Source organism: Drepanopeziza brunnea (assembly GCF_022702325.1).
Source record: "Drepanopeziza brunnea f. sp. 'multigermtubi' strain 214-2 chromosome Unknown ctg7, whole genome shotgun sequence".
Taxonomy (NCBI): Eukaryota; Fungi; Ascomycota; class Leotiomycetes; order Helotiales; family Drepanopezizaceae; genus Drepanopeziza; species Drepanopeziza brunnea.
Genome location: NW_027094070.1, coordinates 1,864,153 through 1,891,111, shown reverse-complemented (window position 1 = coordinate 1,891,111; position 26,959 = coordinate 1,864,153). Strand labels below are relative to the sequence as shown.

Here is a 26,959-nt window from a genome sequence, read left to right as displayed (position 1 = left end):
AAACATGACTTGTTTTTGATAATTGTATATCCGTAAATCCGACTGACTGACTGACGATTTTTAGTAGGGCGAGGATTGGATATATAGATAGATATAGATATAGATATAGATATATATGTATATATGTATATATGTACCATAAAGGGTAGTAGGGGGTCATTTGAACGGTCCTTTGATCCTCTTTTATAAGAGACGGCTATTGGACCGCTTAAATTCAGTACTAAGCTCTTTTCAAGAATAGTTTATCGAAAAGACCGTCCCATTGAAAGAGACCGTTTTGTAGCCGTCCTATAGCCGTCCTCGTCTATATTTTTAAAACAGGCTTATTAATAAGCTCGTTTTAAAAAATTGAAATAGTTCGATGACCATTTTAAAGAAGATATAATTATAGATAAAAATTATCTTTTGAATAAAATTGTTTTAATAATAATTTAAGAAGTTCGACGCCAAGATATTTCTCGGTATCGCTACCACGGCTTGTATATCAACGCTTTAATTTTTTTATTATCGAAATCGATCGATTTAGCAAAAGTTCACCCGCGTGTAATGGCCGCCCTTGCAGCCTTCGCAAGTGCAGCCTTCGCAAGGAGGGGGTAATGGTTTGAGGAGGGGTGTAATCAGTGGTCAAGGTAGTAAAGGGTAGATTAGCAAGTAATAAAAAGAGTATTTGCTTACTAATTCAGGTTCTCAGGGACGGTTTTAAGCTCAGGGACGGCCATGGGACGGTCTTAAAACGGTTTTTACACGAAAAGACGAGTATTTAAAAAAAACGATTTAATCGAATAAAATAGTTTTATTTTAGCTACGATTTAAATAATTTAAATCGTTTGTTTTCAAATTCTATTCAATCTTAAGTATAAGCCTAGGGTGATCCACCAGCCATGCCAACTTATTAAAATCGTCCCTAAAAGAGATGGTTATCGGACGATCAGCTGACCGTCTAAATGCTCCTGCATTCCCCTTTAAGGTATATATGTATATATGTATATATGTATATATGTATATATGTATATATATTTTGGCTGGCTGACTTGTGGTAACGGGCGGGAGCTATTTCGCCTCGGCTTCGGGAATTCGGGAAGTGCCCGTCAGCAAGCGAGTCGCGGTACAGACAGACTACAGCCCATGAGTAAGCAATATCTGCATCACCACAACACAATGTGGATGTGATGGGCTGATGTGGGTTGGCTTGGGTTGGCTTGAGTGATACAAGAAGATGGCATAGGGATTCGTTCCATGGTCTGTCTCCTTTCTGCACTCGTTCCACATCCACATCCGTCGATCGAGTGACGTCGTGTTTGCTTTGTGACGTAACGACTTTCCCTTGATGTTTACCTACCGGTATATATTGTTTATATATTATTTACATATTTCTCCATCTCAATTCACACGATTGATTCCAACAAATCCTACTTATCATCGACACTCTCCTGAACTCCCAATATCAAGATGGCATTGAGTCAAGCAGCAGCTCTCGTCGAGAGGGTCATCGGGCATGACACCAACGCCACCACCGCGCAAGATATCAGCAACCCAGCTCGCGACCGCGCAAAGTATGCCGATCCGAGTGGGGAGATGATGAAGGCGCTGGTCTGGAGGGGCAAGAATACCGTTAAAGTCGGTAAGTCGACTCGTCCCCTTTTCTCCTTTTCCCCCTTTCCCCCTTTCACACCCAGAGAAAAATATACTCACCGATCCATCATCGTCATCCATTAGAGGATGTCCCCAAACCAAGACTGGTCGAGGACAGAGATGTCATCCTCAAGATCACGGGAAGCACCGTCTGCGGCTCCGATCTGCACCTGCTGCACGGAGCCGTGGTGGAGATGGAGAAGGGCGATATTCTGGGTCACGAGTTTTGTGGTATTGTCGAGTCCATGGGCCCGGGCGTCAAGAACCTGAAGAAGGGCGACCGGGTTGTGGCTTCGTTCCAGATTGCGTGCGGTGATGTGAGTTGATGAAATGCGACGGATGACCATGATGGCTGGCTGACGGAGCACAGTGCTTTTACTGCCACCGGAAGCTCTCTTCGCAGTGTGAGAAGACGAACTCGAACACCATTGAAAACGGCATGGTAAACACCCGACCCCCAACGGTGAGGATTGTGAGCTGACACGACTCAAGTATGGAGGACGAACGGCGGGAATGTTTGGCTATTCGCATTTCACCGGTGGATTCGTAAGCTTGAGAAATCACCGTTCACGTACGTACCGCTGCTGACTTGAGAACGATACAGGCTGGCGGCCAAGCAGAGTACACACGAGTTCCATTTGGCGATGTCAACCTTCTCAAATTGCCGGACAGTGTACCAGACGAGAAGGGTCTGTATCTTTCCGACGTCATCTGCACCTCCTGGAACTGTGTGGTCGATACCCGTGTAGATGAGGGAGACGTCGTGGCGATCTGGGGTGCTGGTAAGTACCTCCACGCTTCGTCATCATGCGACTTGCTAAACGGATTGCAGGTCCCATCGGTCAAATGTGTGCTGAATTCGCGTTCATGCATGGCGCTTCGCGAGTCATCATGATCGACTGCAACTGGCGACTCGACTTTGTCAAGTCAAAGTACCCCAAGGTCGAGCTGATCGACTACAGCACACTTCCCAAGGGAACGACTGTTTACTCGAAGCTACGGGAATTGGTGCCTCGCGGCCCAGACGTCGCACTTGAGTGTGTGGCTGGGGAGTATGCCAAGGGGTGGGCACACTACTTTGAGATGCAACTTGGTTTGGAGACGGACACTTCAGAGATCGTCAATGAGATGATCACATCGGTGCGCAGCTTCGGTCGCTGTGGCATCACCGGTATATATGTTGGCTGTAAGTCTCGTCTCGGCAACTCGCAGAAGCCCTACCTACAATCACATCACTGACCTGGTAACAGATACGAACCATTTCAACATCGGCTCGCTGATGGAGCGCGGCATCCGTCTGATCGGAAACGGCCAGGCCCCGGTTCACATGTACTGGGAAAAGCTGTGCAAGATGATTGAGGAGGGCAAGATCGATCCGCTGAAGATGGTCACCCACCGTGTCGACATGGCAGAGCTGGACCAGGTCTACTACAAGTTCGAGAAGAAGGAGGATGGCATGCAGAAAGTCTTCGTGCAGACCAAGTTCTCGGGACCCCCGGCCGCCGGGAGCCCGAAGTTGACGACTTATGGTAAGAAGTAGGTGATATCTGTGTGGGGACGGGGGTCCGGCCGTTGCTTTATTCTCTCCTTGCTAGAGTAGCTAGCTCGCTAGCTGGCTTTGGTCTGGCCTCGCTTGACGAATCTTATGATATCTTTATAAACATATCGCTCAGAAGACTTCTACCACGGGACGAGGGACGAGAGACGTTAGTTTGTTGCTTTCTTGCTAAAGCGACAACTAACTAGCTGACTTCGGTCCGGCCTCACTTGCGTGATATCGTTCAGACGACGCGTCAAAAGCGGATACGAAGTAGGAGCTCGCTGTATAGCCTTGGCCGCCTTGCTCTTTTAGTTACACGAAGCAGAAACATAACCTCTTGCGCTACACTTCCCTTTCCTTTCCTTTCCTTTCCTTTCCTTTCCTTTTCTGTTCTTTTCTTTTCTACATACCACTACTATTATCTGCTACTTTCGTGGCATCCTCTCGGGCAGCAGAGTGCGGTGAAGGTGCATTGGGGATGGGATGGATAGATAGGTCTATGAGCGATGTGCGTTTTTCGTCGGCCCGTGGGAGAAGCGCCCTAGATAATCTCGGAGTTCTGGCGATAGGGGCGAGGAATATTGATTCGTGTTGATAGGTACCGGTAGGTATTTGGCCACGGGCGGGAGCGGGGGAGATGGTTGGAGGGAACGGAACCGAATCTTAAAGTCATTACACATTCCTCGTCTTGCGGTGTTGAGTCACGTGTGTGCTCGTGGCTTCTGAGCTGTCGATTATGTGAGATAGTACCTACCGGTAGTCGTGTGCCCTTCGGCTGCCTTTTTTTTTTTTTTTTTTTTTTTTTTTTTTTTTTTTTTTTCATACTGTATCACATCACATGATAGGTTTGCGGGACTTCCGAACTGAGTTCCGACACTTTTGCAGGCGAGAAATCTCGATGAATTGTGTTTGTGCGGATTGCCGAGCCCAATATATATGTGTCAATATACCGGTATATATCAGATCAAACGCGCGATCAATTTCAACCACTCCCGGCACGTCGCCGGTCTTTCCTCGTTGGACCATCCCTTTCTCTGCCCACGATGACTTCACACCAAGCATCCGCAAACAAGGACCACCCGACCAGGCCGACATATGGAAATTCCATCCAGGGCCAACACATCACCTCATATCACATCTCTCACCCCCAGATCCGGGATACCGTCGCACTCGTATTCGCGAGGCAGCGATGCAGCGCCACTACGCTTGGCTCTGGATCCCGGATAAGATCGGTATGGTAGCAAGCATAGCCCTACGACGGCCATATGGCCAGCGGCCCCACTGCGGCGCAGGGAAATGCAGATGGACTTGGAGGATTTCAACAGTACGGAGCGTACAGAGCAGCACCCTATTAGTATTGTTCTACGAAGCAGAAGAATGCAGGCGAGAGTAAGCGCTTCTCGGCGGATTCGGAACGTCTGAATTCACGGCGATGTCAAGGGTCTCTCTCTCTCTCTCTCTCTCTCTCTCTCTCTCTCGCTTGTACAACTTGTACAACAACAATGAAACGACGACCGACAACGACAACGACCGCGACAACGACAGGACTCCCTGTCCATCCGTCCGCAGCATCCCGGAAAGCCACCCACACACCACTTGTGATCTGAATTACATCATGTGCTATGGCCGCGGGTTCGTGGGATCCGGCCTGATCGCGCCCTTGCAAAGCTGTGATTTGAGGGTCTGACGCGCAGCTGGGTGAGTGCTTTGAGTGCTTTGAGTGCTTTGAGTGCCTTGAGTGCCTTGCGCAGTCATCAGAGCGAAGGAAAACTTCGCCATCAGCCTCTCCTGACAGTCAACCCCTGCCCATCGCATCCATCATCCGAGATCAGCCACTCCAGGGGCAAGTTTGCCTGTCAGCTCAGTCAGCAGCTACATATATCAGACCTTCCTGCCCCCTCTTCTCGATCCTACTTTCAACGATCACCACATCAACCACAGTACTTCTTCAACAAGACCCAAGAAGACACACTCACATACACACACACACACAACATGTCAAATTCAGAATACTACGGAGGCGGCCATCAACAAGGAGGCAGCTACGGACATCAACATCAAGGCTATGGCCAACATCACTCCCAAAATCACTCCCCGTATCCTCCCCAACCCAACTATGCTCAGCCCCAGCACTCCCCATACCCTCCTCAACCCAACTATGCCACTCCCCCTCCTCATCACCAAGGCTACGCCGCTTCTCATTCGCCGTACCCGGCTCAGGGTCATGCGCAATACCCCGCCCACTCCCCGGCACCAGGAGGAGGTTCGGCCTACGCCGGCTCGCACGCCCCCCAACCTCCGTACGCCGACACCCGCCAGCAGGGACCACAGTACCCCGGCTCGCACGCGCAGCCGACCGGACCGAACGGAGGTGAGCGTGGTCTCGGTGCGACCCTGATCGGCAGCACGGGCGGGGGCTACCTCGCGCACAAGGCCGGCGGCGGGGTCCTGGGCACGCTCGTCGGCGGCATCGCCGGCGCCGTCGGGGCCAACATGCTGGACAGCAAGCACAAGAAGAAGAAGAAGGAGAAGAAGCAGAAGAAGCTGGCCGCGGGGGGCATGCTGTTCCCGGGGGGCCACGGCCATCACGGCCGGTCCCGGAGTCGCGGCGGGGGGAGCTCGAGCTCGAGCGATAGCGATTAGGTGAGCCTGGGTCCTGGGATCGGGGCGGACGGGGTCGATGCAAGGCGACGGACGGGGTGGTTCTTGGGTGGAGGTTTTCATTTTTTGTTCTTTTGTTCTTCTCTCTCTGGGGGATTCTTTCAGGGCGCCATGAATTAAACGGGGCTCGCGCAACTTGGAGTTCTGGGGAAACGGGGCTTGAAGAGACTGGCGCGTAACTATACTTACTTACGGCCCTGTAATCTCTAAACACCTACCTATCGCACAGCCAGCCCTTTTCCCGCACGCAAGCACGCATACCTACTGTACATCAACATCAACATCAACATCAACATCAACATGAAATGAATGCACAAACCAATAATGCATCTCGACTCGTCTGCAGCAGCAATGCTACACGATGGGATACAATGGAGTGCGGTAGAGTAGAGTGGAATAGAATAGAATAAATCCTTCTATCTATTCTACTAAACCCTTCGCTTATGTTAGCTTAACTAAACTAAATCAACATCTCGCGTCTTGCGTTTTCCTTTATCTGCATCCAGCTACGTATCCAACTACGGTATCCATCCACTCATCCAACCACCCACCTACCGGGTATCCATCCCTTCCACCCTCCCCACCCCTCCCTACCCCACCATCCAATCGCTCAACCCCCTAGCCAGAAAACCTCGCCCATCCAAACGCTAACGAATCCACCGGTACCGTACCCATCTACCTACTACAGTACTATAGGTAGTACAGTACTACAGTACCGGTACTACGGTAGCCAGCCAGCCATACGCTTCGGCAGTATTGCCTTTCGTAAGAATACGGTAAGTACCTTATTAATGAGTAGCTGTAAGATTACTTCTTCTTTTTGTCTACCTACCGGTACCGGTCCTTTGAAGCGGTTCTTATTTACTTAATAGTGGTAAGCCTTGACGTCGCAACTTTTAAAGCCTTTCTTTAAGTTAAAGTGGGCGATAAAAATCATGTCTCGCTTCAAGCTTCAGCGTAAAACAAAAACGGCGAAAAACGTTGATTATCTGATATAATATTTTCTAAAAAAAAAAAAGCTAGAATCTTTTTAGCGTTAGTTTTAATCTTAATTAAAAAGAAACAAAAAAAAAATTTTCCTTTTTTTTTCTTTTTCTTTTTTCTTTCTTTCTTATTTTTTAAATATATATATATAATAAATTTAAATAGCTAAGCTCATTATCGATTTTATTCTTCGCTTTCTTTTTTCTTTTTTTCTTTAATTCTTAAGACTTTAAAGACTCTTATAAGTTTAGAATAGTATATATATATATACGTACGGATTTACTTTATTTATTTACTTACGTATTTGCTTTTTTTTTTTTTTTAAATACTCTTTAGTATTTATTTATTTTAATTTATTTAGTTATTTTACTTTTTCGTTGCGTTGCTTTGCTTTGCTTTGCTTTTATCGGTATATCTATATCGACTTTAGCTAGCTAATAGTATTTAAAAGAGTTCACCCGTGAACTATGGTTCACGGGCTACTTAGCATGCTTCGCTTAGCATGTCATACTAGTCTAAGGATCCTTAACTCGATTAGTAAACTTATTAGTTAGCTAGTACACGTGATTCCTTTTAATCGTATAAAAGGAATCAGCTCTTTTGAATCTTAAAGAGCAACTAGAATTCAAATACTTTTACAATCGAGTGTTTTGCAATTGCAAGTACTTTGACGACGTCACGACTTTTACGAATATTACGAAGAGATCGCTACCGGCGATCTAACAATAATATTTATTAGATAAAAAGAGCTTAAGAAAAAGCTTGAAAAAGATAAATAAAAAAATAAAAAAAATTCGCCGTCGATTCGATCTATAGCATCTCTTAACTTAATTCAAAAGACACGCGGTGTATTGGATTGCTTTTAAGCGATTAAGAATATATTCGTAACTTCGTAACGTTCGTTAAAGTACTTGCAATCGCAAAACACTCGATTGTAAAGGTATCTGAATTCTAGTTGCTCTTTAAGGTTCAAGAGAGCTGATTCCTTTTATACGATTAAAAGGAATCACGTGCACTAGCTAACTACTAAGTTATATACCGGTACTCAAGTTGAAGGTCCTTTAAGCTATAGTATATTAAGCGAAGCATGCTAAGTGGCTCGTGAACTATAGTCTATAAGTGAACTTTTTTAATTATTATTATTAGCTAGCTATTATAAAGTCGATATAGATATATCGACATCGGCAACTCTCTTTTTAGTAAGTAGTGCTTTGCTAATTACTATATCGACCGAGAAAGGAAGGTACTGAATAGCAACGAGATATAAAGAACAAAATTCTTTTATAAAGAACAAAGAAAAAAAAAATTTAAATACGAAGAACAAAAAAAAATTCTTTTTTAAAAAGGCTTTTTTTTTTTTAAAAATCTTTTTTTCTTTTATATCGCAATATCTTTTTTTACTTACCCGTTTATTTGCGAAGTGCTCGCAGTACTTTCTTTCGTATAAGCAGCCTTAAATGAAGCACTCGTACTCGTTCTTAAAGTCGTTAGAATCAGCTTTGCTTAAGGTATACTAAAAAGAGGTTTAAGAAGAGGTGTGCTGATCAAATGGCTCGCTAGAGCTCGCGTAAGCTTTGCTTGCTTGAAAAGAAGGTCGTAAGCTTTTAATCTTAAGAAAAGGTTGCAAGTTTTTAGTTGCAAAAGCAATTGCGCGGCGGATATTAGCAATTGCGGCGGTAGAAGTAAAAGCGGAGTTCATCCGAGCTATAATCGTTTCTAGCACGTTTTTATAAGCTAAATAAAGCTTGTTAGCGAGACTTCGATCATCTTTTAAAGCTGGGCGAAGAGCTCTTTGCATTGCTTTTAGCTCTTTTTCGAGCTTTTTAAAGCACTTAGCTAGCGAATTAGCGAGAGTCTTTTTTCGAATCAATTCTAAAGAAATTTCTTTTTAACGGTCGTATTTAGCTTGCCGCCGTTAGTCAGTCTTAAAGTAATCTCTTATCGCAAGAGCGTTTTCCTTAAACGTAAGAAGTCGAGCGTTGATTACGTGATTATAATAAAACTTAATTGCTTCTTTTGCAAGCATAATAAGGAAAGCAATTAAGTAATCGTCGATTATCAACCCGTATCGGCACGCGTCGTCGGTAAAAATCTTAAGCCGAGTATTAAAATCGTTTTTAAGCTTTAAATACTTTAATTCCTTAAGAAAACTCTTTGCAAATAAAGCTAATTCCTTCGCCTTTAGGTGTAGGTTTGCTGTTTCGAGCTTAAAGAAATCATCGTCGTTAAGAGCTCTCGGAGTGCCGTAAGTATACCTTGCTAATACTCGGGTCGAAAAAGGGGTGCCGGTAAAGGGTCGGTTTGGCTTAAGTCCGCCGAAGGTTTCGTATCCTCGTCTAAGGTCTCGTTTAAGGTCTTTTAGCGGCTCATTTTCCTATCTTTTGTCGGGCTACCGTGTCTTCTTTCTCTTCTTCCGTGCTTATTCTACTCGCTTCCTTTTTTATTTCCTTTTTCTAGATTATCGTTTAAGTCGCTAAGACTATTCGGGTCATTTATAGCGTAACTTCTTTGCTTTAAGTAGCACTATACGCTTTTAAACAACAAGTGTTCTTTAAGCTTAATAAAAGTAATAAACTTAAGAGCTTTTTTTGCTAGATTGTCGCTCGTCATTGTAAAGCTCGTTTAATCTTAGCGTAAGAAAGCGTATCGGAATAAGTTCTGAAAGTCGTAGTCTTTTAACCTTTTGCATTTAGTATTTAAGAAGTCCTTTACTATCGCTTGTGCCGTGATTTCGCTATCGGGCTTTGCGTACGGTAGCTCGTTTAAGTCAAAAGAGATGCTCGATATCTTGTCGTCTAGTCTTTTTGATAAGTCTAGAAGCCTTAGATATAATAGTCCTTTCGGCTGAACTGCTAAAGGTTCCGTAAGTAATGATAAGACTCGAGAAGTATAATACTCCGTTCTTTTTTATCGGCTAGACTCTTTATTTTAAAGTCTAGTTGCTCGATCGGCTATAGTTGTTGTTTGTTTGTATGTAAGTCGATCTCAATTGATATTTTATTATTATGTATAACTAGCGTAGCTTTATAGCGATAACGGTATTAGTGTAGTAAGTGACTTGATTCGGAATCACTTTTCCGTAAAAATAAAAGTAAATCGGTAGTATAGATAAGCGACTTGGTACGGAATCGCTCTTCTGTTGTAAAAGAAAGGAAGTATCGAAGTATAAAGTATTTTCGCTATTAAGTATTCTTAGCTTTTTTGTGATTGATCACTTAATAATAAATTAACTATTGATTAGTGTTAAATTGCTTTTAAGCGATTAAAGAATATATTCGTAATTTCGTAAGGGTCGTTAAAGTACTTGCAATTGCAAAACACTCGATTGTAAAGATATTTGAATTCTAATTGCTCTTTAAGGTTTAAAGGAGCTGATTCGTTTTATACGATTAGAAGGAATCACGTGCACTAGCTAATTATTAGGTTATATACTTAAAGTACTATTATTAAGAATTGACCGTATTACTAAAGGGTACTAGGAACCGCATTCTTGCTTTTGACTAGTACTCCGACTAAGGGTACGATTATCTATCTATCCTTTCTATCTTTCTTCTTTACCTTACCATCCATTCGCTCAACTTTCTAGCCAGAAAACCTCGCTTATCCAAACGCTAACGAATCCACCGGTACCGTACCCATCTACCTATTATAGTACTATAGGTAGTACAGTACTATAGTACCGGTACTACGGTAGCCAGCCAGCCATACGCCTCGGTAGTATTGCTCTTCGTAAGAATACGGTAAGTACCTTATTAATAAGTAGCTGTAAGATTACTTCTTCTTCTTGTCTACCTATTAGTACCGGTCCTTTGAAGCGGTTTTTATTTACTTAATAGTAGTAAGCTTTAACGTCGCAACTTTTAAGGCCTTTCTTTAAGTTAAAGTAAGCGATAAAAATCATGTCTCGCTTTAAGCTTTAGCGTAAAACAAAAACGGCGAAAAACGTTGATTATCTAATATAATATTTTCTAAAAAAAAAAAAGCTAGAATCTTTTTAGCGTTAGTTTTAATCTTAATTAAAAAGAAACAAAAAAAAAATTTTCCTTTTTTTTTCTTTTTCTTTTTTCTTTTTTTCTTATTTTTTAAATATATATATATAATAAATTTAAATAGCTAAGCTTATTATCGATTTTATTCTTCGCTTTCTTTTTTCTTTTTTTCTTTAATTCTTAAGACTTTAAAGACTCTTATAAGTTTAGAATAGTATATATATATATACGTACGGATTTACTTTATTTATTTACTTACGTATTTGCTTTTTTTTTTTTTTTAAATACTCTTTAGTATTTATTTATTTTAATTTATTTAGTTATTTTACTTTTTCGTTGCGTTGCTTTGCTTTGCTTTGCTTTTATCGGTATATCTATATCGACTTTAGCTAGCTAGTAGTATTTGAAGGAGTTTACTCGTGAACTATGGTTCACGGGCTACTTAGCATGCTTCGCTTAGCATGTCATACTAGTCCAAGGACCCTTAACTCGATTAGTAAACTTATTAGTTAGCTAGTGCACGTGATTCTTTTTAATCGTATAAAAGAAATCAGCTCTCTTGAATCTTAAAGAGCAACTAGAATTCAAATACTTTTATAACCGAGTGTTTTGCAATTGCAAGTACTTTAACGACGTTACGACTTTTACGAATATTATAAAGAGATCGCTACCGGCGATCTAATAATAATATTTACTAGATAAAAAAAGCTTAAGAAAGAGCTTAAAAAAGATAAATAAAAAAACAAAAAAAATTCGCCGTCGATTCGATCTATAGCATCTTTTAACTCAATTTAAAAAACACGCGGTGTGTTGGATTGCTTTCAAGCGATTAAGAATATATTCGTAACTTCGTAACGTTCGTTAAAGTACTTGCAATCGCAAAACACTCGGTTATAAAAGTATCTGAATTCTAGTTGCTCTTTAAGGTTCAAAGGAGCTGATTCTTTTTATACGATTAAAAGGAATCACGTGCATTAATTAACTATTAAGTTATATACCGATACTTAAGTTAAGGGTCTTTTAAGCTATAGTATACTAAGCGAAGCATGCTAAGTGGCCCGTGAACTATAGTCTATAAGTAAACTTCTTTAACTACTATTATTAGCTAGCTATTGTAAAGTCGATATAGATATACCGACACCGGCAACTCTCTCTTTAGTAAGCAGTGCTTTGCTAATTATTATATCGACCGAGAAAAGAAAGTATTGAATAGCAACGAGATATAAAGAACAAAATTCTTTTATAAAGAATAAAGAAAAAAAAAATTTAAATACGAAGAACAAAGAAAAATTCTTTTTTAAAAAGGCTTCTTTTTTTTTAAAAATCTTTTTTTCTCTTATACCGCAATATCTTTTTTTATTTACCCGTTTATTTGCGAAGTGCTCGCAGTACTTTCTTTCGTATAAGCAGCCTTGAATGAAGCACTCGTACTCGTTTTTAAAGTCGTTAGAATCAGCTTTGCTTAAAGTATGCTAAGAAGAGGTTTAAGAAGAGGTGTGTTAATCAAATGGCTCGCTAGAGCTTGCGTAAGCTCTGCTTGCTTGAAAAGAAGGTCGTAAGCTTTTAATCTTAAGAAGAGGTTGCAAGTTCTTAGTTATAAAAGCAATTGCGCGGCGGATATTAGCAATTGCGGCGGTAAAGGTAAAAGCGGGGTTCATTCGAGCTATAGTCGTCTTTAGCACGTTTTTATAAGCTGAATAGAGCTTGTTAGCGAGACTTCGATCATCTTTTAAAACTGGGCGAAGAGCTCTTTGCATTGCTTTTAGCTCTTTTTCGAGCTTTTTAAAGCACTTAGCTAGCGAATTAGCGAGAGTCTTCTTCCGAATCAATTTTAAAGAAATTTCTTTTTAACGGTCGTATTTAGCTTGCCGCCGTTAATTAGTCTTAAAGTGGTTTCTTATCGCAAGAGCGTTTTCCTTGAACGTAAGAAGTCGAGCGTTGATTACGTGATTATAATAAAACCTAATTGCTTCTTTTGCAAGCATAATAAGGAAAGCAGTTAAGTAATCGTCGATTATCAACCCGTATCGGTACGCGTCGTCGGTAAAAATCTTAAGCCGAGTATTAAAATCGTTTTTAAGCTTTAAATACTTCAATTCTTTAAGAAAACTCTTTGCAAATAAAGCTAATTCCTTCGCTTTTGAGTGTAAGTTTGCCGTTTCGAGCTTAAAGAAATCATCGTCGTTAAAGGCTCTTGGAGTGCCGTAAGTATGCTTTGCTAATACTCGGGTCGAAAAAGGGGTGCCGGTAAAAGGTCGGTTTGGCCTAAGTCCGCCGAGGGTTCCGTATCCTCGTTTAAGGTCTCGTCCAAGGTCTTTTAGCGGCTCATTTTCTTATCTTTTGTCGGGCTACCGTATTCTCTTCCTTTTCTTCCGTGCTTATTCTATTCGCTTCCCTTTTTATTTCTTCTTTTTAGATTATCGTTTAAGTCGCTAAGACTATTCGGATCACTTATAGCGTAACCTTTTTGCTTTAAGTAGTACTACACGCCTTTAGATAACAAGTGTTTCTTAAGCTTGATGAAAGTAGCAAACTTAAGAGCTTCTTTTGCTAGATTGTCGCCCGTTATTGTAAAGCTCGTTTAATCTTAGCGTAAAAAAGCGTATCGGAATAAGTTCTAAAAGTCGTAGTCTTTTAACTTTTTGCATTTAACATTTAAGAAGTCCTTTACTATCGCTTGTGCCGTGATTTCGCTATCGGGCTTTGCGTACGGTAGCTCGTTTAAGTCAAAAGAGATGCTCGATATCTCGTCGTTTAATCTTTCCGATAAGTCTGAAAGCCTTAGATATAATAGTCCTTTCGGCTAAACTGCTAGAGGTTCCGTAGGTAGTGATAAGACTCGAAGAGTATAATACTTCGTTCTTTTTTATCGGCTAGACTCTTCATTTTAAGGTCTAGTTGCTCGATCGGCTATAGTTGTTGTTTGTTTGTATGTAAGTCGATCTTAATTAATATTTTGTTGCTGTATATAGCTAGCGTAGCTTTATAGCGATGACGGTATTAGTGTAGTAAGTGACTTGATTCGGAATCACTTTTCTATAAAAATAAGAGTAAATCGATAATATAAATAAGCGACTTAGTACGGAATCGCTTTTCCGTTGTAAAAGAAAAGAGGTATCGGAGTATAAAGTATCTTCGCTATTAAGTATTCTTAGCTTTTTTATGATTAATCACTTAGTAGTAAATTAACTACTAATTAGTGTTGAATTGCTTTTAAGCGATTAAGGAATATATTCGTAATTTCGTAAGGGTCGTTAAAGTACTTGCAATTGCAAAACACTCGGTTGTAAAGATATTTGAATTTTAACTGCTCCTTAAGGTTTAAGAGAGCTGATTCGTTTTATACGATTAGAAGGAATCACGTGCACTAGTTAATTATTAGGTTATATACTTAGAGTACTATTACTGAGAATTGACCGTATTACTGAAGGGTACTAAGAACCGCATTCTTGCTTCTGACTAGTACTCCGACCAGGAGTACGATTATCCATCTATCCCTTCCATCTTTCCTCCTTACCCCACCATCTATTCGCTCAACCCCTTAGCCAGAAAACCTCGCCCATCCAAACGCTAACGAATCCACCGGTACCGTACCCATCTACTACAGTACTACAGTACAGTACTAGGCAGCCAGCCACACGCCTCGGCAGTATTGCCCTTCGTAAGGATACCTTATTAATGAGTAGCTGTGGGATTACCTACCTACTATTGTTGTTGTTGTTGTTGTTGTTGTTGTTGTTGTTGTTGTTCTTCTTGTCTACCTACCGGTACCGGTCCTCTGAAGCGGTTCCTATCCACCTATCTATCCATCCAGCCATCCAGCCATTCATCCACCCATCCAGCTATGCATCCAGCCATCCAGCCATCCATCCATCCATTCATCCAGCCATCCATCCATCGAAAAGAAACCGCTCACTCGGTCACTCATTCACTTACTTACTTACTTACATCATACGTTTCGCAAATTCCTCTTCCAACTAGATTTAACTGGATTTAACTGGATTTAACTGGATTTAACTGGATTTAACTGGATTTAACTGGATTGAACTGGATTTAATCGGATGAATGAATGATTGAACCGGATGGATGAATGAATGAATGAATGAACGAATGAAGAAGAAGAAGGGAATGAGGCTTTCAAGGCGGTGGATAGTGGATAATTAGTGAGTGAGTGAGTGAGTGAGTGAGTGAGTGAGTGAGTGAGTGGATAAGATAAGGCTCCAAGGGGGGTATCAGAGACGGACGGGTCGGGTAGGTAGGTAGGGAGGTAGGTAGGGAGGGAGGTTTAGGGCTTCGGAGTTGCTGGAGGTGAGGACGTGGGAAATGTAGGAAATGTGTGGGTGAGGACGTACCGGTGGTTAGGTGATAGATGATGGTTGAGGGGTTTGGCTGGGAGGGGTGGGGGGGGGAGGGAGAGGGAGAGGGAGAGGGAGAGAGAAGAGAAAGAGAAGAGAAAGAGAAGAGAAAGAGAAGAGAAAGAGAAGAGAAAGAGAAGAGAAAGAGAAGAGAAAGAGAAGAGAAAGAGAAGAGAAAGAGAAGAGAAAGAGAAGAGAAGAGAAGAGAGGAGAAGAGAGGTCTGGAATGGGTATGCTTATTAGGTACCTTACCCATTTACTTATTGAGGTAGTGAGTGAGTACGGTAGTGAGTAGGATATGATATGATGTGGTGTGTCAAGGTAAGAGAAGAAAAGATACCATGCATGAATGCAACGTGTGTAGTGCCTCTGTCGGTTGACGTGTGGGTGTGGTTACTATCCAGGTACGCGGATCTGCATAGATTACTATTATCTATCTATCATCACGAGTAGGCCGGCTCGTCAATCTCTCTCCTATCGCCTGCCCTCCCTCCAAAAGCTCCTCCGTCAAGGATGATCTCCTCGTTGTCCTCGAGCGAGTCTTGGACCCTCCGCCATGTATTCCGCTTCTGCACCACCTCCCCGTCAGCAGCAGCCCCCTTCCCTTTCCCATTTCCATTTCCATACACGGGTTTGATCAGTCCCTTCATCAACGGGTTCCGACTGAACGTCCCCTTCCCCTTCCCGTGGCCATTCCCACCAACCTCCGCCAGCGGGTACGCAACATCCTCCGCTTCCTCTTCGCTATCACTATGCCGAAACTCAAAGCTCGGCTTCTCCACAGCAGCCATCTTCTTGACCACCTTCCCCTTCACCAGGTCGATGCTGACCACCTGCCTCCGCTTCTCCCACTCCGGTCGCGCGCTCCACTCCTGCTCCGCTAGCACCTTCTGCTGCCTCTTCAGCGTCCGCGCTCTCTCGGCCGGACTCGCCCAGATGTTAGCACCTGCCGTGACCGGCGTCTCGAAATCTGCAGCTTCGTCTCGAACCGTCGTCCTCTTCGCATTTTGAGCTTGGAATCCCAGCAGACGGTCGCGATGCTCTTTCGCGGCTGCCTCGGCTGGACTCATCGGCACTTCTTTGGGCGCCTGAAACGCCATCGGTTTCTTGGAGACTTCGGCGCGGCGGTGCGTCGAGTTATCAAGAAGCATTTTCTCCCGCCCTCGCTCCTCTCGTAGCTCTTTTATCATGCCCTGCACTTCGACTGCGGAGAGGATTGCTTCGCCGCAGAATGTACAGGGGCCCAGCCCTTCCTTCACACATATTACTTTTCCGCAGTTTATGCAATTGGGTGCTGCTGTGAGGAGGGGGTGGCGGGCACCGATACAGTTGCAGGCGCGCTTTTCCACCGGCAAGAGGAGCGAGCTGTTGGTGCTGATCTCGAGGGAGCGGATCGCGGCGTCGAGTTCCGTGAGGACGGTCGAGGCGCCGTGCATGGATGTACCGCCTGTGATGTTCACTTTCGTAACTTTGGAAGAGGAGGGAGCGGGTGACGATGTGCGAGTGCCAGGCGTGCTTTTCGACTTGAAGTCTGATATTAGGGAACCGGCTGCGGACGGCGGCGGCCTGAGCGTAGGGGCTTGGATGGCAGCGGGTTTGGGATCGAGGGAGAAGGCATTGTTGGGTATTGAGGCACCTGAGTTGGGCTTTCGGGTCATATAGTCGTCTTCGTCCTTCTTGGTATAGGCTGTTCCTGGCGCGGCATAGTTGTTCTCTACTTTGCGGGCGGGGAGGGCGTGGAGCTGCGCTGCCTTCTTGTGCGGCTTGCGCCTACTTTTCGGGACATTGGAAGGCGCTGCAGATGTTTCTGGAGCTGTAGATGGTGGTTTCGAGTTCGGATCTGCGCGCCGAGAGTTGAAGGAGGAGATAAATTCTATAGATTGGGGCGATTCTCCGAGCAGGTTGTTGAAGAGTTCAGCGGCTTCTTGCTTGCCAAGAGTTGCGGCGTGCTCTAGAAATTGTTGGAGATCCTGTTCTGGTAATGGAAGCAATCGAGATAGTTGTTGGAGAGACATTTATCGTATGGTATGGTTTCGTCAGTGTCGTCGGCCTGGTTTTCGATGTTGTCGTCAAGAGTTGTTGATATTTGTTACGGAGTTCGATGTTCGATGAACCGCGGGGACATGCGTCATAACCCCTGAAAGCTCGCTTAAGCATAAGCTCCACTAAAACTCAATCCTCATTCACCTCCACTGCGAAGCTGAGTCATGGAAAGATTCTACGGAGAGAAGTAGGCCTATTATCGTCTGAATGCAGTATTGAAAAGCTGTCAAGATTTTTACGTATTCAATGCATTAGAAATCACATTAAAATCACAAAATTTGATCGTAAGATCGCAGATTTAAGACTCATTACTGAATATTAGCGGTGCGATTCCGATATGTACGGAAAAACCTTTTCCGGATGCTCCAAACGACAAATGTAATCAACCACCTACAAGTGGGGGTCAGAGGGGCGAAAGTGTCGATTATATTCTGATTTCCCTATCATTCCCCTTCTCTGTCTGCCCACCGCTCTTTGAACTCTGAGCAATTCTCACTGAGTCTTTGTTAGAATATCATATCTTCTATTTCCATCTCGAAATGGGTGAAGCCCAATCTCCCAGTCCGATTTATAGGCGGACTCCTTTTGGAAAAGATATGTTGAAGCATTTCTCAATCGATCCGTCTTACGTCAACATCAACCACGGTATTTCAATCTCGTCATTTCTTCTTCACATCTAAACTCCATTCTCAGGCTCCTTTGGTGCCTCTCCTCTTGCAATCCGAGAGAAACAAAGAGAATACCAAGATCAAGGAGAAGCACGTCCTGACATATATATTCGTTATACGTACCCTAAACTCTCGGATAAATCCCGAGAAGCGATTGCCAAACTTCTGAACTGCCCGGCGTCGACTGTTGTGTTTGTACCAAACGCTACTACTGGTGTGAACGTTGTTCTACGTAATATCGTGTGGAATCGAGATAGCAAGGATGAGATCCTTTATTTCAAGTAGGTTGATCTGACCAGTGTCGTTGGAATGACACTCTGACATACCAGGCACATTTACGGCGCCTGCTTAAAGACTATTGAGTATGTATGCGAGGCCACCCATAATGTTGTCAATCCTCGTCAGATTGCCATCACATATCCAATGGAAGATTCAGACCTTCTCGACTTATTCCGGAAAGCCATCAAGGATTCCCGAGCTGCGTACAAGCGACCTCGAATCGCCATCTTCGACACCGTATCTTCGCTTCCCGGCCTCCGAATGCCATTCGAGGCTCTCACTGCCATCTGTAAAGAAGAAGGCGTCTTATCACTCATCGACGGCGCACACGGAGTCGGTCATATCCCAATCGACCTGACAGCCATAGACCCTGACTTCTTCGTCAGCAACGCTCACAAATGGCTCTTCGTTCCTCGTGGCTGCGCCGTCTTCTACGTCCCCGAGAGAAACCAGGCATTGATACGCTCGTCTCTCCCTACATCCCACGGCTTCGTACCCATCATAGACAAAGGCGTACTCAACGTCATGCCCTCTGCAAAAAGCACATTCATCACGCAGTTCGAAGCCAACGGCACGATCGACAACACCAACTTCGTCGTCGTCGACGAAGCCATCAGATGGCGCGAAGAGGTCTGCGGGGGTGAAGCCGCCATCATCGAGTACAACACCAACCTTGCACGCGAAGGTGGGAAAGTCGTAGCCAAGATTCTCGGGACTGAAATCTTGGACAACATCACGCATACTTTGACAGATTGCTCTCTCGTTAATGTTCGCTTGCCACTGGAGATCGGCGAGGAGAAGGTTGCAGGCACGAACACGATCAAACGGAAGCTTTTTGACCAGGTGCCAAGGTGGATACAAACGACTTTATTTGCGGACTCGAATACATTTATCCCGATTTGGGCTTTTCAGGGACAGATCTGGGCGAGGTTGAGTGCTCAAATTTACTTGGACATTGGGGATTTTGAAAAGACGGGGGAGGCGTTGAAGAAGGTATGTGAGAAGGCTGGGAGTCAGGAGTCTCTGTATTGAGATAGACTGCGATTTTGGCAGGTGGGTAGCATCAAGTACCTTAGGTGTAATTAGCTGGAATGGCCTGGCTGGATATTGATATCGATTTATCCTTATGTTGTCACTCTCATTGACACTACTGCAAAGATATCTATCTACACGGTTCATGACTTGGTAGCCTCCCTCGCTACCGGGACATTTATTCATCGCTACTCAAGCTGCTCCTCGTCCCCGGGAAAGCCTCATTACATACTCCCCTCCTCACAATTCTTTCTCTCTAGCAAAAAGTTGTTACCAGCCCAGCCAGCATGAGAAGCGGCTACTTATTGCGCTCCCACTTCGTGGTCCAAGAGCATGTTTCCTCCTTCCTCCGTAACGACAAATTGATAAAGGTTTTGTGGTTTATTTGATCAGAGTCTTGCTTCGGTTAAAGATCTCGTCGAAATCACTCGCTGAAGATTAGGCAGAAAGAAGTACTACCTCCTCCGGCCATATGGAAAATAAAGCCTAACTTGACTGCGAATTATGCAGCTGGCGCCTAGATACCCATTGCACTGATACAGTAATAAGCCGGCGGCGGTCCGGATCGCTGGAACGGGCTGGGGGAGCGTACGCGTATTCTAAAGTACGCCCCACTAGAGCATAGGTACATCAGCCCAACGCTCAACACCAGACCCCTTCAGCAACCCTACGCGAAATCGTCGCCAACCGACGACGAGACAAGGCGTCTTTCTTCACCTCCGTAATATCCTCAGGATTCAAACCCTTCTAACCAAAGTCGTCGGACGCATCATAGGATGACTTGCTGTCAACTCCATTTTTCGTGAGGTACACCTTCCATACAAGCGCAAGTAGGCTGGCTAATCGCATCTATTTTAGTGACCGGCACGAGTTGTTAATCTAGGCTACGAATACCTAATTATCCAGCTGGATCTGGTTGATGCCAGCAGCGCCGTCCAAGTCAAGCCATTACGTGCAAAGGAATAACAAAATATCTTCGCAATGATTCTCAGCGGACTCCAAGTCGTCTCCCGCCAATTGGTCCGGAATGTGCGGGATGTGACCCAGCAGCACTAGCCAGTATGTACCCACACCGGCCTTCCCATGAAACTCCATGCCATCCGATCCGACGACATGTCTGAGAACTATGTCTATCGTTTTATCTATTTCTGCCACTTTGTGTTCTCTGGGGGGCTGATCTTCGTTTGCATTGACCTTACCGTACACCAAGTTTCAAAGTGGACTTCCGCTGCCACCAAATGATTTCGATAATACAAACCGCCAGGCAGCCAAGTCTTGGGTGTTGCCTTTTCACGAGACGGAGTTCGCCATTACACTCCAGCCAGGCGCCTATCTCGTCGATCTTGTCGAGACGGTGCAGGTTCCCCCGAACTGCATGGCGAGCCTCTTCCCTCGATCGTCGTTGTGGCGGTCTGCTGCCGGAATCCGTGCTGGAGTCGTCGATGCTGGATATGAAGGTGCTATAGGAGCTTTAATGGAATCGAATAACCCGCATGGTATCGTTCTCTATAGAAATGCTAAGCTCGCACAAATTTGTATTCGAGGAGATGGGGGAAATGGTCGAGGGATATAGTGGCATCTACCAGTCCTCAACGAGTAGTATTGGACGCGATGGGACAGCAAAGGCGTAAATTTGGGGTCTGGACTTTTCTCAAAATCCAGATGAGCGTGCTATTGCTATCAAACAAGATTTGCATGGAGGTTCAGGAAGCAAGCTCAGTTGATTCGTTTGTGAGCATCCTTTGGCAAATGATATTCATCGAAAAGAGCTTGTCTCTCTCTCTCTCTACAAATGAAAAGTTCTGGCTTTTCGAAAGGAGGCTAAACCCCGGCCGTTGGCGCCAATTCAAGGCCTTCAACGCCTTCCGATCGGCGGATTGCAACACAGCTCTGTTTTCCAGTCCTAGGTAGTTGAATGGTGCATTAGCTCTTCCACGCAGACAGGCGATGCACAGGCGTTGGTCTCGCTGTTCTTTTTATATAAAAGGCATCATAGACCTCGCTCTCAGCTGATTTTGCCAGAGTAACAATCAACCCTCGCATCAATACCTAATCACGTCAGACATATTCACTACCTTCAAAATGGCTTTCGTCTCCCACACTGAAGCTCGACGTCCTCGCTGGAGACAGCAACTACCGAGACCCTATACGATGGGAACACACATCTTTGCATAGCTAGGTACCTCGACATCAAGAAGCATCCAGCGATTCGAGAACGAATCTCCTCGCGACGATAAATCAACAAATGTTTCAGAGTTTTCTTCGACCGATTAGATTCTTGCTTCGCTTGATGAGTACCGCTGTCAAATCTTTATAGTATCTCTCTCTCTGATTCGACGCACCGAAGCAACTCTCACGATCTATATTATCTATAACACAAGTATAGCGGTTCAAGCTAGCTGTTCTAATAGAGCGGCCGGATACATGCGCGCATACGGTACCTTTCGTCTTGTGCAGCTAAGGTATGCTGTATGCTTGCTACCTTGGTCTCAATTCCGTCGATAGCATAGCAACTCGCTGAAGGTCAGGCAGAAGAATAAAAGTACTGGTAACCTGCTATACCATATATACCTATATACCTTATATACATATATATACATATATATACATATATATATATATATATATATATGTATTGATTATATTGCCGACGAATTCAAGGTACGATCGCGAGCTTTCTTGATAGTTATATCTTCCCGCTTCGACTTGACAGACAGCAAGGTTTGGAAGGCTAGAGCCGCTTCTGGTCCGCGCCAGATACTACACTACCGGTAGTTGAGGAGCCAAAACCTCGGTTTTCAAAGGCCCCAGTTGTGGAACCCAGTATTTGCAGGATTTAGAAACTCGACCCCCCCCTCCCCCCACTCGTCTGCTTGCGAGGGTTTTAAAACCTCGTTCCATTACGAGATTTTTTATCAACCCCCCCTATTTCTTTCTGTAATATTTTTATTTTTTGTTTTTGGCTTTTCAGTTTTTGGGGGGGGGGGGGGGGGGGGGGGGGGGGGGGGGGGGGCAAAAACAATGATAAAGTCAATCGAAGTTTTAAAAGTTGAGACGAAGAAGCGAAAGGCTCGCGCTAAATTTCGTCATTGATAGACAATGATTGCGACATGTACGTGCGAATTTATATTAGAAAAACCAATACTCAGTAAGGAAATTATTTGCTAGCTACTAATATTCGCTTCCTTGTCACCTAACGATAATTTTATATACGGAAATGTTGAAAGGCGAGGCAAGAGCGAGTCGGGAAGGCCACGTGAGAGAGTTTGACGCTGTCAGGTATTCAGGATATTTTTCGTCTGATGACAAAAAAGTTCTGTTCTTGAGGAGTTAGATTTTTTCGATTTTTTGTATGGGGATTCAAAAACGTTCTCTCTCTCTCTCTCTCTCTCTCTCTCTCTCTCTCTCTTTTTTTTTTTTTTTTTTTTTTTTTTTTTTTTTCCCCGGTAAGTTTTGGCTTCTGATTTTGGCTTCTGAAACAAGGTGAACCCAACGAGTTTTGAAATCAAATCCGAGGTTTTAAACCCCAACTTACCGAGTAGTACCTGGCGCGGACCAGAGTAGCTCTAAAACCTGTCGGGCCAAAGGCGGATTGGAATCCAAAAACAGTATTTGACTGCTCAGTTAGTAGTATAGAAGGCGGACCAAAGTGGCTCTTAATAGAAGGGATTTAATCTAGTTCGGGGTCGGGGTCGGGGTCGGGGTCGGGGACGGTTTTCGGCTCGAGGACCGTTGGGGACGGTCTAGGGAAGGCTTTGAGACGGTCTTCAAACGGTCCCAAAACGCTGGGGACCGTCGTAGCCGTCCTACGACGGTATTTTAACCGAAGAGACGAGCTCTTACTGCGATTCAATCGATCAAATCGGTTGCATATCGCTGTCATTTAAATTTTGGAAATGATGTAACCATAAGCTTGACTTTAATTTTAAGTATTGGCTTGGAGAGATCTATTAGCTATGACAGCCTCTTAGGACCGTTATTAAGAGGGATCGTGATCGGATGATCATCTGGCCCAAAACTCTAGCACTACCCTTCGAGGTATAAATAGTCAACCAAATTGACTTTTAAGACGGGACTTCGGAAGCTTAGTTATCTTGCTTGGGTTAAACAACATGGCCTTGGCCTGGGTTGACAAAGAAGTGGAGAGTCCTTTCGCTGCAAATACGTATATAAAAAAAAGCTAAGTTTAGAAGTACATGCAACTAACACTCATGTGGCGCCCATGAGTGCGATGATAATATAAAACTTACCCTCTCATTGAATAGAAGGCAAGACCCCAGGGATAGCACGGATAAGGGTTTGCTGTGGTTTGGCTTGTGCTACAGTACCGTGGCTACGCTGATATTTGTTCCGGGAGGGTGATACTAATAAGAGCAATACAGAATTAGACCGAAGGCAGCCGGTAGCCGTAATCGACAATTGTTATTGTTGAGGTTGTACGGGCGAATATCGAGAATACGACGATATACAACTACCGGTAGATTTCTATATCAAGTCAAAACGCAGGGGTACGGCCTACTCCGCATGCAAACTAAGCCAAATATAGTATCCGCAGGTCGAAATAGCACATCGTTCCATGAAGAGATCGGCAATCAATAATCGAGATCTCTTGAAACTGGTTTTTTTTTTAGATTCTTGGTGGTAGCGCTGACTCTAAGTTTAGGATAACTCGATAACTTGATAAGTTAAGTCGTCTCCGAAATCCGTTTAAGAGCTTCGTTATCCTGGACGCTCGACGGAAAACAACCTGATATCAGGTTTTCTACTGACACTCGTTTGTTTTTCTTCTCCTCTTCTTCCCCTCTTTCTCTCCTTTATGAGCCAGTGTATACCTTTCGGCCTGATCAGAAAATCGTCCAGAATCAACGAGTGATAAATTCGCATCTTGTTGAAATGTTCGGACCCAGCAGCAAATCTCGAAGAGACGGTCCAATTGCAATGCCGCAGCAGCCAGAGGTGTACAGAAAGCATTCGGTCTGGAAACCTGCATTGATAAGGGTCAAGAAGGGTCTGTTCTCGGGCCCGGGCAGTCACAGATCAGAGATTGTAGACCTCCGGGGAGCAGAAAGGGCTTTCACAGCAATAATCGACCGACCCTTGATCTCAATCAGAGGCTCAGATGACCTATATTCCGAAACGAGGAAAGAAGTTGATCGAGATATCCCGATACACCGACTGCCCAATGTTCCCAGGCGCAAAACGCTCGGTGACGAACAGCTCACGAGCGCGGACCTGACCGATACTTCGTTTGAGCCGTTCCTACAAAAACCTAAGAGCTCAAAGAACGGGCCATTCCAGGAATCACGGCGGACCCTCCCTGCCAGGGGAAGAGGACCAAGTGATGGAGTCGGGAACGTCCCAGGAAACGATTTATATTTGCTCGATAGCCCCAGCGTCCCGAAACATGCGGCGTCCGACTTTTCACAGCTCGACCTAGCATTTGGTCTTGAGCCAAAGAGGTCCAGGTCCGTCGCTCGACCAAAACTGGAGCCAGTGCCCCGAACTGTAGCCGTTGATCAACCTATACATGCCGTTTCTGACTTTTCGGAAATGAATCTGGCATCTGATCCAGATGTTAACGGTATTGGTCTAGCCATAACCCGATCTCCACCTCCGGAACCAATGCTAGAGCCCTTGAACACTCAGATTTTCCAAAAATCTTCAGAGACTATCGCAACATTGAATTGCAGTGTATACGACGCTGCAAGTCCCAGGACCCTCACCACAGACTCGATAGTTGAGCTGCAGGGAATCCAGGCGAAGCTGAAATCAAACAAAGAAGCATGGACGCGGGCAATATCTCAGTGCTCTGCGAATTCTCGATCTTCGAAAGCCAGTGTGCGAGAGAGGACGAATTCTTCTGCTGAAGATGGAGCCGGTGAGGATTTCGAGAGTGTCGCGATGGTAGCGATGGTAGCGAGAAGCGCCAAGCATGTTGCCGTCGTGCGTACGGTACTCCCAGGAACGAAGGATGTCGATACCACGCGAGCCAGGGCGATTCGGGAGGGGTGGTTCCTGGAGATCGATGATCTAGGTGAGGATGTTATGGAAGATTTGCGATCATGAGCGTGTCACTGTCTACCTACTTGATGCAATGAGGTTGGTACTTCACTTCTGCTACTATCTCAGGTTATTTCGTTTGCTGAATTGTTGCAGGGAAAGCGAAGACCTGTCTAGTGTGTACACTTTCCAGCCCTTCACTACTGCGCGGCCAACCAACCTGGATTGCACCCACGCCCCCCCCCCCCATTGGACATCGGGTGAGGTTCTGGACATGCCGCTTACAGGTTTCCTCCAAGCATTTCCCATGTCTAGTCGAAAGCACACACTCTCTCACCCCCTCGCAAGTCCTCGACGTGCTAGGTATGGAAATCACAGCGCTGAGATGGCCCATCCATTACAGAGCCTGATATTATCAGCTTGATCAAAAAGCCTCAGGCAAGACTCGCAACAAATTCTGTGGATACACATGGCCGTAGCGGATGGAGCTGCGTATCTCAGCCATTACTCCTCATGAGCTTTGCAGCCGCTTGCAAGCCTCGAACCAGGCAAAAAGTTGTCTTCGTCCCAGGATCCTGTCGGGCAGGGACATGATCTGAACAGCTCTGCTTCAGTAGTTCATGTTATGAGCTCACGAACCTCTTACCTTGCCACGCAAGCAGGAGCTCGAGAAGCTAGGAAATCGCAGTAGGGATCATCACACTTTTGGCCTCTTGGTACGGCTATCAAAAAAATATCAAAAAAAATAAAAACTTCCATAACAGGAATGCGAAGAACATGGACTGCTCTAGAGTCACCCGCGAGATGTTCGACGACTTTCGATATCAGTCTTTGTCCTCGTGTGCGAGCCTGTAAATATTTGTCGGGAATCTAAGAGAGCCCCCCCTTCTTTTTTTTTTTTTTTTTTTTTTTTTTTTTTTTCTCGCAAACGGATCAGAAGATAAAGAAATTGCAGGCGGTGCTGATTATTACTATCTTTCCTTTGTCCTCAAATCTGATAGCGCTTGGGAGAGGAAGGTGTGTCTCCGGGCCTGCTGAAAGCCTCAAGGCGAAGAAGACCCGGGCGGGGTCCGAAGAAAACATGCTATGTAGAGCGGTCTTGAGCTCTTACCAACGTACTTACTTTTTCTCACCATCTTGCTGATCATGAAGCAACTTATATAATATACTACCCAATGAGCAAGGTTGAGGATGAGATTGTGTGAGAGAGAGATCTGTTTTTAGAGCGCGAAAGAAAAGCTAACTCTGGACACGGGAAGGGCGGTCGGGCGAGTGGCAGGAGATAAAGGTCGGGCGGCGGAAAAAATCCAACTATTCTGTATATGTGAACAAGTAACAGGTTGCTTCTCGTCGACGGTGAGGTAGTGGTTCGTCTTCACCCTTGTAGGATAAGTACTGAATGGGAAAAACTCTAACGCTACCGTGTGAAAGCCGTATGCCTGATTGCTACGATGCGTCCGGCGTGCCCGAGGCTACCAGTTCTCTGCTGTTTTTACCTTGCTTGTTATTTGCTCCCTCGTTTTACTTTTCGTGTGTTTTAGAGCGGGAACTGGGTGTAGAGCGAAGCGCCAAGCCCCTAGTCATGAGTTCGCTTAATTTTTACCAAGTAAACACTCTTTCGTTATTATCGAAGACAGTCGCAAAATAAGATTGAGTGGGACCGAATGTCCTGTTGTCTATACAAATCGTATCTGGGATCTATGCTGACATTTATTCAGGACATGATCATCAACTATCTGCCGTTATTTGTTTCATTTGATTTGTTAATCTGACAAA

The 26,959-nt window shown here is 44.6% G+C and overlaps 5 protein-coding genes across 5 annotated transcripts; 4 read left to right on the top strand and 1 right to left on the bottom strand.

Moving 5' to 3' along the window:
* Positions 1–1,449: 1,449 nt before the first annotated feature.
* Positions 1,450–3,172, top strand: L3040_004884 (uncharacterized protein; the record flags this gene model as incomplete). Its single annotated transcript, XM_007288601.1, has 7 exons — positions 1,450–1,621; positions 1,717–1,949; positions 2,003–2,074; positions 2,125–2,178; positions 2,237–2,414; positions 2,465–2,818; positions 2,883–3,172. 7 exons carry the CDS (start codon positions 1,450–1,452, stop codon positions 3,170–3,172), a joined length of 1,353 nt encoding a protein of 450 aa, XP_007288663.1.
* A 1,995-nt stretch (positions 3,173–5,167) lies between these two features.
* L3040_004883 (uncharacterized protein) lies at positions 5,168–5,815 on the top strand (the record flags this gene model as incomplete). The annotated part of the gene is made up of 1 exon (XM_007288600.1): positions 5,168–5,815. One exon carries the CDS (start codon positions 5,168–5,170, stop codon positions 5,813–5,815), a length of 648 nt encoding a protein of 215 aa, XP_007288662.1.
* Positions 5,816–15,604: 9,789 nt separating this feature from the next.
* Positions 15,605–17,176, bottom strand: L3040_004882 (uncharacterized protein; the record flags this gene model as incomplete). Its single annotated transcript, XM_007288599.1, has 1 exon — positions 15,605–17,176. One exon carries the CDS (start codon positions 17,174–17,176, stop codon positions 15,605–15,607), a length of 1,572 nt encoding a protein of 523 aa, XP_007288661.1.
* A 567-nt stretch (positions 17,177–17,743) lies between these two features.
* L3040_004881 (uncharacterized protein) lies at positions 17,744–19,183 on the top strand (the record flags this gene model as incomplete). Its single annotated transcript, XM_007288598.1, has 3 exons — positions 17,744–17,849; positions 17,898–18,153; positions 18,202–19,183. The coding sequence occupies 3 exons, from the start codon at positions 17,744–17,746 to the stop codon at positions 19,181–19,183; spliced, it is 1,344 nt and encodes a 447-aa protein (XP_007288660.1).
* A 4,893-nt stretch (positions 19,184–24,076) lies between these two features.
* On the top strand, positions 24,077–25,249 carry L3040_004880 (uncharacterized protein; the record flags this gene model as incomplete). Its single annotated transcript, XM_007288596.2, has 1 exon — positions 24,077–25,249. One exon carries the CDS (start codon positions 24,077–24,079, stop codon positions 25,247–25,249), a length of 1,173 nt encoding a protein of 390 aa, XP_007288658.2.
* Between the last annotated feature and the right edge of the window lie 1,710 nt (positions 25,250–26,959).